The following is a 12,793-nucleotide window of genomic DNA, read 5'->3' as shown; positions in this document are numbered from 1 at the left end:
CCGAAGTTCTACGAAGTTTTCACAGAAAAATAAGTTGTTAGAAATCGGCCGCTCTTTGCTGAGCTGTTCCGCGACGAAAACAATGTTCAGCAATGGCGATGTCGAATGGTGACACTCGGTAAGTAATCCTACAATTTTTTGTTTATAGCGTAGTTTATACGGATTATTCCAAAAAAAAAATATACGTATTTTGGAAATGTTGAGTCGAATTAGTCTAGGAATCAATTAATTTTATGGAAGAAAACCTTTCAAATAGCCGTAGTCCGTAAACTTCACACGTGTCGGGCTGTGATTGGCAAGGACTCCTACAAAATAGATTCATAAAGAATGGAACGTATCTACCATGTTATAGGAGGTCGACTGTATACAGTTTGTCGTGTAATAAATAATAAATATATAACAGAAATTTATTAGTTTTTATTACTAACATTGTACGTAACATTCTAACAAAAATACGAAAATGTAAAATTGGCCGATTATCGAAACCGATTAATCAGGAGGAATGGCCGATACCGATTAATCGGCTAAGTGGCCGATACGGCCGATTACCGATTATCGAAACTGATTAATCGGTGGGAATGGCCGATACCGATTAATCGGCTAAGTGGCCGATACGGCCGATTACCAATTACTTACCGATTAATCGGTGCACCCTTAATCTCGATGCTCCGCAACATGGAATTGCAACATTCTAGCAGTGGTCTCAATGTACATCGTTGTATCACCTGAAAACGAATGCCACAATGGAATTGTATAAACTCCTGATTTTTCATGTAAATCCTGGAACAAACTTGGAACAGATTGTAAAAGCTCTTAAAGAAGGCAGTTTAAGAAAGACTTCATTTCGCAACAGATTTTTACATGGTTCTCAGTCAACTGTTTGTAAAATTTAGTGCAAATGTAAAAAAATGGGAATATTATAAAAGGAAAATATACTGGTTGACCTATAAGCCAACCAATGTCGTGTGTCATTGGACTAGAAGATGGCTATAACACTAATAAATTATGAAACAATTTGGTACTAGAGGGAGGCCTTAGGCACCATCTCTTAATAAATTTAATAATTACAATTTTTAATTAAATATTTAAATAATTTAGGACTACTGGAAGAAAATAATTAGCCCAGATGGCGCCTAATGCCTCCCTCTAGTACCAAATTGTTTCATAATTTATTAGTATTATAGCCATCTTCTAGCTCAATGACATACTGCATTTATTGGCTTGTAGTTTTATAATGTATCAGGTTATAGTGATGTTGTCTGGTTGACCACAGAAGCCATCAAAGCGTCAGAACAGGAAAGTAAAAGCAGTATATCTTGAATATAGAAAATGTACAACAAAAGTGATAAATAGGAGATTGAAAGAAGCATGTGGTAGTGTCTGTGACAAAACAGTAAATTGTTTGAAAAAAATGAGGTTTTCTTATAGAAGAACAAAACAAAAAAATTATGATTGACACCAAAACACAAGGAAATAAGGTTATAGTGGGTCAAAGAAAAGTGTTAATAGACTGTAGATGACTAGACAAAAGTGATATTCAGTGATGAGTCATGAATTTGCATAGGATATGAAGAGTGTTGAAATTTTTGTCTGGCATTGTTCTAATGAAGCCTTTAAGGATAACTGCCTAAAAAGAAATGAGTACATTTCCAAACTCAATTATTAGTTGGAGTTGCTTGTCAGATAAAGGATCAGATTAGTTGGTCATTATTACATCAACTGTGAATGATAAGATGTTTTGAAGTTTTTCACATCTCATCACAGTTTTGAAGAATTTTCTTTTCCATTCATTGAAAAATGCTTGGTTATAATGAAGTCATTTTTTAAGATGAAAATGCATCTTGTCATTGAGACTCAAAATGTTAAGAATTTTCTTTGTGAACAGCACATCAACATAATGGACTGACAGCAAACAACCCAGATTTCAACCCAGTGAAAATTAAAGAAATTGGTGTAGGACAAAGTTCCATGTTGCAAATTAGATCACCTTGCTGCTGTTCTGAAAAGCCAGAAAATAATTGATAGCAAATATTATTTTTCACTCATGCCTTGAAGAACTAAGCAGCCATAAAAGCTTGATGTGGAGCATCAAAGTATTGTATTAATTATTTAAGTTGACTGATTCTATAATTTTTTCCTTGGTATTGTGATTCCAATTTTTCTCTTATATATATTTAAAATGTTGTATGCTCCATTTATATTATGATACTTTGATTATTTAAGTCATATTTAATGTAGTCAAAATGTCTATTATAGGAAAATTATTTTATATTAGCTGCTTTCTTTTTTTCTTTGCTTCATTCTTACATCATTGCAGAAACATTCTCATGACAAAGTGATTTTGTAATTTTTGCCACAGATTGAGTCAATAAATAATCATATATCATTTTTGTTGTCATTGTTATGGCAGAAATGACAAATAGTAATGAAAAAATTCATTTAAATAATGGTAGTCATTTAAATTTGAAATAAAAATACTTACTATTATAAAGACTCTCTTAAAATATGTAAATAATAATTACTTATATTAAGTCACAATTTATTAATATAATAGATTACTTTTTAATTTTAAATGATTTCTGTAGTTCATTAACTGAAGATTAATAATCATCACTTTTTTATTGTTTTACAACATATTATTAAAATTTAAATGTTTTTAATTAATTTTGGATTTTTTTATGTTTTTAGCCAATAATACCCACCAATATATCACATTAACTTTCTTGGAGATGGAAACTGAGTGTTCATATGATCATGTGTTTGTTTATAATGGTGACTCCTATACAAGTCCTTTATTGGGAAGTTTTAGTGGTAGTACTCTTCCTCCACCTATAACTGCTAATTCCGGGGCTGTAAGTAGTATTTTTTAAATTTAAGTGTTTGATTTACAAATAAAAACAAAAATAAATATACAATTTCAATAAACACAAAAAATTAATTGGCTAAAACAGAAAGTGTAAGATTTTTCATGATTATCATAGTTTATAAGACATACAGCTGTGTTCACAACTAAGGATCAAGAGTTAAGGTTTTTTTTTTTTTTTTTTTAACTCTTTCCACCCTGTGGGCACTAAGACATCCTCTTTTTGCAAATCCATTATGGATTCGGCCAGGCCCACAATGGGGCTGCCAGGTGGTGAGGGACAGGGCCCGACATATTCGACCCATTTGGATTTGAGCCCAGGTCCCCAGAGTGGTAGGCTGCCACCTTGGCCGCTCGGCCATCCGGCCGCTAAGAGTTAGGGTTAGAAGTTAACCATAATCATACTAAAAGTGAAGTGAATGATTAACTTATAACTTCAACTCTGGATTCTTAGTTGTGAATATGGATGTTAATAAGGTAATTATGAATACATTGAAATAAATTAGCATAAAATATTTTAGAACAAATATGAATCATATAAATTGTTTAAAATAAAATCTGTTTGTAAACAACTCTGTNTTTAAACAAAATCACTAGAAATGTTTCAATGATAAATAATAAAAATAAACACAGAAATATATTATAGCCACAATTATCTAAATATTAATTTATCAAATACGTATAATATAAAGCAATGATTCTCAATTGGCGTGATGCAAACTTCTCGTAGAAAAGTCACAAACTTTCAATACGTATAATATAAAGCAATGATTCTCAATTGGCGTGATGCAAACTTCTCGTAGAAAAGTCACAAACTTTCATTAAATAATTTAAAAAATACTGGAAGAAAAGAATTAGCCCAGACTGGGTCTCTAACCCACAACTGCTGCTTATGCAAATGCATTGCCAGTTTTGGTACCTAGCCCTCCGTCTGATCTGGGAGTTGTTTGTGTCCATACAACATTTGTTTATATATGTATATATGCCATGCTGGGTGAAGTGATAGTTGCATGCCATAGTGGGTGATTATAGGCCATGGACTCCAAGTCATTCCCAGTTGGTGCCTTGAGTAATTAGTATGCTTATATCTAAATTAAATATGCCTGGAAGTAAAGGATCAGATGGAGGTCCTGGTAGCATAACTGGCAATGCATCCACATGATAAGTGGCAGTTCCAAGATCAAGTCCTGCTCTGGGCTGATTCTTTTCTCCAGAATTTTTAAAATTATTTAATAAATATTAATTTAATTATAATTATTAAATTTAATATGAGATGACATCTAATGCTTGCTTCTATGTAAGAAGTAAGCATTAGATGTCTTAGAATGCTTATACTATGTAAGAAGGTGCGCCAACGTGTCAACACCATTCATCATATAGCCCGCAACACTTCGGGGATTGGCAGTAGGAACACCAATCTCATTTATAAAGGTGCTATTGAGCCAGCACTGCTATATTCAACTCAGATTTGGGGAGAGAAGGCAAGGTTGGTGCACAATAGAAGGAAATTACTCTCTATGCAAAGGGATATGGCATTAAGGATATGCAGTGCCTAACACACTGCACCCATGGATGCACTGCTAACAATTGCCAACGTAACACCAATTTACCTGAAGATCAAAAAGCTAGTGTGAACCTGGCAAATACGTAATACTAATTTTGGCTGAAATTCTGACTAAGAGACACAAGATTTTACAAATACGTGAGCCGTTCACAGCCCGGCACACGTATTTGTAAAATCTAAGTGACTCGTACAATATGGAATTCATATAAAATGGAATTATCAACAGTGTTATAGGGGGTCTACTGTATTTAGAATACCCTTTAGCTCCTCTATATCACCATAATATAAAACACATTCAAACATAAAATGTTGGAGGGTGTCGATGGCACTGCACTCACAATAACCATCATCGACAAGGTGGAACGACCTTAACTTATATCTAAAATCATCATGCCTACTCAAAATTTGAGTGGACCAATAGTTAGGCCCTACCCACTTAGCCTTTAACCTATTATTAATACAAGGAAAGAACCCGTAGGTAATCCTTCCTTTACCAGACCTATTCCACCTGTCTTGCCACAAGCCATTTAATACATTAACCACCTCATTAATCTTATTAATACCACCATCATTGTTGTCATGCATCACACCATTATAATTAAAAATCATATGTTTCTTAGTTAGGGTACTAAAATACCTTTTCTCTATCTCTAAATCGATAGGTAACACACCAGCGATTACCTGAAGGGCAACCCATTGAAACAGTATTATACCCTTTTGTTAAAACCAATAAGACACTCCTTTGGGCTTTTTCTAACTTAACCCTGTGATACCCCTTCAGGAGGTCTCGCCATGCTAAAATACCATACATAATACTATTTAAAAATAAACCTTGATATAAAATACACAGAGTCATGAAACTGGAGCCCAATTCTTTCTTAATACTATGTTTTAACATATCAAATACCTTAATACACTTGTCAGTGATATACGTGATGTGTGGCGTAATGCTCATACCGACCCCAAAATAAATACCAAGATACTTAACCAAGTCGGCAACCTTAATAACCATATTACCAAGCCTGACTCTTGGCAGCCGTTCCTTACTTAATTTACCTTTTAATAAAATTGCCACCATCTTATCAATCAACAGTTCCAACTTATTAGCCACAAGCCATTTATTAAATAACACCACCCACTTTTCACCAAGGGACTCCAGCTCACTCCTCGATTTACCAGATATTAATAAAACCAGATCATCAACGTAAGCAATAAACGCAACGCTGTGTGCATTAAACAACCTTAGGACACCATCAAAAACCATATTTCAGAGGACAGGTCCGAGAACCAAGTACAGTTACATTAATATACCTGCTAATGAGTGACATAAGCCAAAAATTTTTAAAACAAACAGTTGATTAACAATCATGACCTGAACGAAGCCACATGGTCACGCCCGAGAAACAGCTGTTACACACGAAATAATTGATTGATGTTTACAAGTTAAATGTTAAAATACACAATAGACCTTCAGTAACGAGATGGTAATATAAAGCTTACGATTAGTCTCGAAAAACGCAGATGTAAAACTCTAAAGTTGGAGCTAAATCAAACACAACCATACGCCACTGCCACTTGGCCCTAGAGTTCCCACATTGAATACTGCTGTAGCTACCAGATATAGCTTCTCCCACACCAATGAGGCAGACAAAGGTTATAAATATGCCCTGAAAAGAAAACTGAAAATAGCAGCATTTATGATCTGGGTGGCTGAAAAGAAGTTACTGGTATGATCTGTGAAGACAAGTCAAATTTAGGAATGTTATATTTTTTGTTTTTATTATTTTCATTTTAAAATTATTGTATACTAGCAGACCCCGCCACGCGTTGTTGTGGCTCAAAATGTATCTATCATAAATGTATAACACTTCCCCCGTGGGGGGGAAATTTTTTGAAAAATTTCTTTTTAGTGTACATTCTGTTGACATACCCTATTAAAACGCAATCAAACATGCAAAAACCCACATCTAAAATAATATAATAGAAGCCAAGTTCTTCACGGGCCTTAATTCTGTAAGCCAAGTTCTGTAAGTCTTAATTCTGTTCCTCTCCCCCACGGGGGAATATTGAAAAATCCCTTCTTAGTGTACATTCTGTTGACGTACCCTATTAAAATGCAATCAAAAACGCAAAAACCCGCATCTAAAATAGTATAAATAGAAGCAGAGTTCTTTACCATAAGCCTTAATCCTAACCATCTCCCTTCAGTGGGAGGAATTTCGACACGTATATTACAGTATATAAAAACACATGCGTATTCGAATGCAGCGCTGTGTCAAAATTNACGCAAAAACCCGCATCTAAAATAGTATAAATAGAAGCAGAGTTCTTTACCATAAGCCTTAATCCTAACCATCTCCCTTCAGTGGGAGGAATTTCGACACGTATATTACAGTATATAAAAACACATGCGTATTCGAATGCAGCGCTGTGTCAAAATTTCAAAGGAATCGGTAGGAACAAACGAACATTACATTTTTATTTATATAGATAGATAGATGATGATCCGCTTTAGTTCATTTTCACAGAAAAGCGTAATGCCTCACAGAAAAGCAAATTTAGGGCGTCGTACTCGTAGCACCATCTGTTGGACAAAAAAGTCTTAACCATAGATAATATCATTTAATTTATATGAATGTTTAACGGAATAATATACAGCCTATGTCCACCCTGAGGTTCCATTCTAAATATTGGTGAAAGAATTTTTGAAATTGGATGAGTAGTTTCGGAGATTACCTGCTGCAAAGAAACTTACATACATACATACATACATAACCTCTTTATAATATTAGTATAGATTTACTCCTCCCATTTGAAGATTGATATGTTAAAAATATGTTAACAAGTTAAAATTATAACATTTATGTCATGTATGTTCAATTTTATGTAAAAACTATGCATTATGATTTAAATGGTGCATTTGGAATCTGTTAATGTACTTTACAAACTAATGTGAATGGTATATTCTCAATCTGAAGATGACATTTTGAAATTTTAAAAGCACTTGTTTGTAATTAAAATATTTTTACAACTAAACACCTTTAACGCTGAAAGACAGTTTTGTTTATTCTTAATTATTTAATTAAAAACAATTTTATAAAACAGTTCTAAATATGATAAACTGATAACAGTTGGTTCCTGCTGAGATTATCCAATAAAAGAAACTATTAACTTTATCATTATTGACATCCATCTTTAGCTATTAATTAATAACTTAAAAAAATTTCATTGTATTTTTCTTTTGTATTGTACTAGTCACATACATTGGAATTTGATTGCTGTTGTGTTCTTTTTGTTATAAAAGGAACACAACAGCAATTTACTAATTTACTATTGACAAGTCAGTCAATATTACCATTTCTAATAACTGTAGTTACATACTAAATCCTCATATATATATAAATATATATTCATTCTTCTATTCAGATGTATAATATCCTCTATAATCCAGATTCAATGTGCTTGTGAGGTTTTTTCCAGTTATTCAAAAAATCCAGTTACAACTGATCAACTAAATTTATTTTTTCTTTTCAGAAAAAGAACATGACATATGCATTTCAGATTTTTCTTTTTATAATAGTTCATCATGCATTGTAATTTTGTACTTGTTTGTCTGTTTTTGTTATATTTTTCACCTATGGAGATGTAGTAATGTTTTAATTGTCATGGAGTGTATAATACTACTAATAATTCTGTGGTTATAGAAGAATTGAAATTAAAACCTGCAAAAATGTAATGGTTTATAATTTTATTGTCTAATACCACCTACATTTGTATGATTTGAGAGTGAAAATGCATTTAACACTGAAGAGGGATTGTTAATTAAACTTTGATTTGAAATGCATGTCATGTTCTTATTCTGAAAAGAAAAAATAAAGATTTTAAATCTTCTGATATTTGATCAGTTGTAACTGGATTTTTGAATAACCAGAGAAACTTCACAAACCTGTTGAATTTGACTTATAGAGAATTCTTTTTTCTTTATCTTCATCTTTTTCTATGTTTATATGGGTCGGCATTTCCTTCTCTAATATGTTTCCTCTATTTCTTCCTATCAAGGGCATCTTCTCTCTTAAGTCCCCTCTGATTCAAGTCTTCCTCCACCTAATCTTTCCAATGCAGCCTTGGAAGGAGGAAGAGAGTCTTCCTCTTTTCCTCCATCCTTTCACTACCAGTTTTTCAGAGAATATTACACATTAATATTACAGTTCCCCATAGAGAAGTTTAACTTATATTCTGATTTTATAGAAATATAGGTTTTGAATTGATGCATTTCCATATTCATTTTAATTGTTGCAATTTTCTGTTTCTATTAATTAAATAATACTGTTAATGACTTTGTGACAAAAATCTGGAGTACTAGTAGCCTGGGAGGCTCCATAGTGGGCATTCTTTACAAATTCCCATGAAGCACGGTTCCTTTGACTTTTTATTCCTTTCAATATGCTCTACAGCTCTGTTATTAATTAAAGTCCCAATCGCGTCATACGGATCTAGATTTCTATCTATTAAACATTCTATAAATACTTTAAAATAGTTTAATTTGTTTATTTACCTTTGCTTGTAAACCTTGATTTTAAATGTATCTGCTATTTTTTCAACAAATTTCCCATGAGTCAATGTGCGATGTTCACTGAGTCACGGGATGTTGTAAACATGCGGCATAAGGTTAATCAAGGCATATAATAATTATTTATACCATTCTGTGGTATAAGTAATAATTTCATATCAATAATAAATTCCTATTACAAATAAAAATAATGTATTGTTAATTTAAAATCATTGCTAGGCGTTTTAGGCAATGGATACTGTTACAGACACGACAATGGCTTATATATCTGGAATATAACTGATGAGTTATATTTTTGACACTTCTTATTTGAGTATTTTTAGTTTCTTGGTTGTTATATATAACAGATGGAAAATATGGCAACTGGGTAAAAAATTATCCCCCCCAAGATTTTTACATTTTTGGACTCAGGACCTCAAAACATCAAGTAATGTAAAAAACTTGGGAGTTTTTACTATGTATGTGTATGGGGACATGATTTTGTTCATCCACTTTTAAGCTTAATAATTTCTGTGCCTTTCATTGAAAATTTCTGAAATTTTGCAGGCAGGTTTGTGTATTAGTCAATTGTCATATCTTGAGTGGGTTGGATTTAATGAAGATTTTACTCATTATAAATATTTGTAATTTTTTGTAAAACTTGTCTCTACACTCAAAAATTAAACTTTTTGCCATGTTATAATAATTAATAATATAGAAAGTTTTTAAAATAAAATATCATAACAGATGGCACCACCATGATTTAAAATTTTTTTGCAAGTAAACTTATGCAACTTGTTGCTGGATTTTTTTGTCTCTGTTTTTGATAATTCTCTTGTTTATTTTTTCTGAAATGGTGGCAAAGAATTGATGATTAATAAATTTACATTTAAATAAGAATTATTGTAGAAGAATAATTTTAGTATGATTTACAATTAAAATGGATTTCAGAACCAAGATTAAACTTTATCATCAATTTGTTACTAAACAAAACATTTCATAGAAAATGATAAATGATAGCTTCTATGTATAAAAATGAAAATATTTTTAATTTTTCATGGAGGTACTGTACATAAGTGTATAGAAAATCTTTATTTTTATAATTCTAATGAAATATTAACATTTTTCATTAATATTATGTGATGTTTAACATTAGTTTGAATTGCTTGAGAAATTTAAACTAATCAACATAATAAAAAAATTTATCATTTATTTTCTTTTACAGATGCTAATTCTTCTGTATAGTGACACAAATTACATCAGGAAAGGATTTAAAGCAATGTTTAACATAACTGATTGTCCTTTAAATTGTAGTCAAAGAGGTAAATGTGTTGGTAATATTTGTCACTGTGAGCAGCTTTGGACTGGCGAAGCCTGTGACATATCACTTTGTCCAAATGATTGTGGAATTAATGAAGAAACTGGTGAATGTGATAGATATATGGATCCTCCAAAATGTATTTGTAAACCAGGATATTCAGGAGAATCGTGCAGTTTACCTGAATCAAATTTAAATGGTGGAAATACTTGGCATTTATTGACTCGTGAAAAGACTGATTTATCTCCACGAGCTGGTTTGGCGGGTGTTTATTTAGCACACGTTGACAAATTTTATTTATTCGGTGGTTTTACTTTTGGATCTGTTTTAGGTGATTTATTATCATATAATTTTAATGAAAGTAAATGGCAAAAGATCTCAACTGTATTTGGACCATCACCTCGTTGGGGTCATGCTATTGCATGTTATGCTAAAAACTTTGTACTTTATGGTGGAGAACTAGAAAATGGACTTCTTTCTGATGAATTGTGGTTATATAATGTTGCGAAAGAAGAATGGCAATTAGAAGCAAAGCACAGCAATATTAGACCTCCAGCTTTAACTAAACATTCCCTTACTTTAGTAGAAGGAAAATGGTTGTATCTCTTTGGTGGTAGTTTAGAAGATGGATCATTTTCTTCTGGTATGTATAGAATCAATCTAAATGAAGGTGCACAATGGGAAAAAATAGAACCTTTGGGAGGAAAAGAATTAGAAAGAAGAATAGTTGGACATTCAGCAGTTTATCATGCTGCCACCAAGTCACTTTTTATTTATGGAGGTATCATGGTTGACTATGCTAGATTTAGTCGTTTGAGTAATCAAATTCATGCATTCCATGTTGATAAACAGTATTGGACTCAAATAGCTTATCCAAAAAGTGGAACATCTATACCTTTAGAAAGAGCCTTTCATAGTGCAGCTGTTGTTGGAGATTATTTAGTAATCTATGGTGGATACACACATCGTCATTCCCATCAAGAGATATGCTATGATAACGAAATATATTTATATCATCTGGGATGTCACAAATGGGTTGATTTCCATGTGTTGGGCATGAAGAAACCAAGTATGAAGTTTTATATTTTATATTATTAATAATTTTCTTTACAAATTTGAAAGTGTCTTTTCCTGTTTTCTTTGTTTCTTCAGCACAATGAAGTGCATTAATTAAATATGTATATTAATAATTTATAAAATTATTACATAGATATTTTAGGAACAATACATGTTTAAGTACAGTTTTTTCACTATATTATATTATGAGGATTATTATTATTATTATTATTATATTTTTGTAGATTGACAAGCATGCTGCATAAAACTGGAGGAGACCAGCATGCTGAAACCCAGGGTTATGGCCTGTTGACTAAACTGCAACTAAATAAAATAAAATTAATCAGATCTAACAAAACTAGTTATTAATTAATTGTTAAAGAAAATACAGTAGAGCGTCGTTTATCCGAAAGTCGGTTATCTGAAAGCATTCCAGTCAGCTAATTTAAATTTTTGCTAGTGCTGTGGCGCTGCAATCTTTGGCTATATCTTGGGCTACTCAATATTTCTTTTGTTGGTGTTTGTGTTTTAGCTGGCAGCACTGGCACTTTTGTGTAGTGTTTTTCCTAGGACTGTGTGTGGTGCTGAATCAATGTTTTTGATACTAGATCAACTTCTAAAGTATATTTTTTTGGTTTTTATATTTTTCAATATATTTATTTTGTTTGTACAAAATAAAAAAATAATTTTTAACTATACAATAGTCATGATTATTATTTTAGAAAGTTTTAGTTAAACTTAACATCGACGAAAATTCAATGCGAAGAGACACGCAATGGAGAAAAATTTCAACCCTTAAGCCCATAACCCGAGATACCTCGGGCAAGTTACTTAGCGTTACGAAAAACGCGGGCGTTTGGCCCCCCCAAATTTTTTTTTTGAATTTTTGAAATGTTTTTTTAGGTCCCCAAATTTTTTCAAAATTTTTGCCCACGCGAAAAAATTTTATCGCAATTTTAATGAGCCTTTGATAAGGCTCGATTAAGGCTTAATTGCCTTTTAATGATTTTTTAATGGGAGTTTTTTATCAAAATTAATCAAAATCGTTCTAAAGTTGTAGTGCACTGATTTTCCTTCAGTAAAGTTATTTAAAGCTGCTTTCTGATGTCAAAAACGACCTCCAATAGTTTTTTAATTTTTTTAATTAATAGATTTTATTATATACTAGCAGGTGGGCCCGGCATTGCTCGGGCAAAAGTAACGATAACTAAGATAAAGATTATTACGTTACAGTCAACCTTACCCGTTTTCACAGAATGCAAGAATTGAGTCCCCTTGTTTCCAGACTAATTAAAGAACTTTTAGATGGTTCTAAAAATATGTTCGATTTCCCGCAAAAACAAAAGAACTGCATCTGCGCCTGTAAATCTTGCACGTCTCTTTCTCTTAACAATACCATTGTTACGTAACACTTCCATTGTTACTTAAAACTTTCATTGTTAC

The 12,793-nt window shown here is 32.1% G+C and overlaps 1 protein-coding gene across 1 annotated transcript in view; it reads left to right on the top strand.

Moving 5' to 3' along the window:
- The window catches only part of LOC111612543 (multiple epidermal growth factor-like domains protein 8), a 136,763-nt gene that overhangs the window by 13,201 nt on the left and 110,769 nt on the right, over positions 1–12,793 (top strand). Inside the window, exons 2-3 of the mRNA XM_023353773.1 lie at positions 2,689–2,852; positions 10,202–11,363. Coding sequence (XP_023209541.1) covers positions 2,689–2,852; positions 10,202–11,363 — 1,326 coding nt within the window. The remainder of the gene's footprint in view (positions 1–2,688; positions 2,853–10,201; positions 11,364–12,793) is intronic.

This window comes from Centruroides sculpturatus, unplaced genomic scaffold (genome assembly GCF_000671375.1).
Source record: "Centruroides sculpturatus isolate CEXI.00-Female unplaced genomic scaffold, Cexi_2.0 scaffold1680, whole genome shotgun sequence".
In the NCBI taxonomy this organism is placed as follows: Eukaryota; Metazoa; Arthropoda; class Arachnida; order Scorpiones; family Buthidae; genus Centruroides; species Centruroides sculpturatus.
This window is presented reverse-complemented; position numbering and strand designations above follow the sequence as displayed.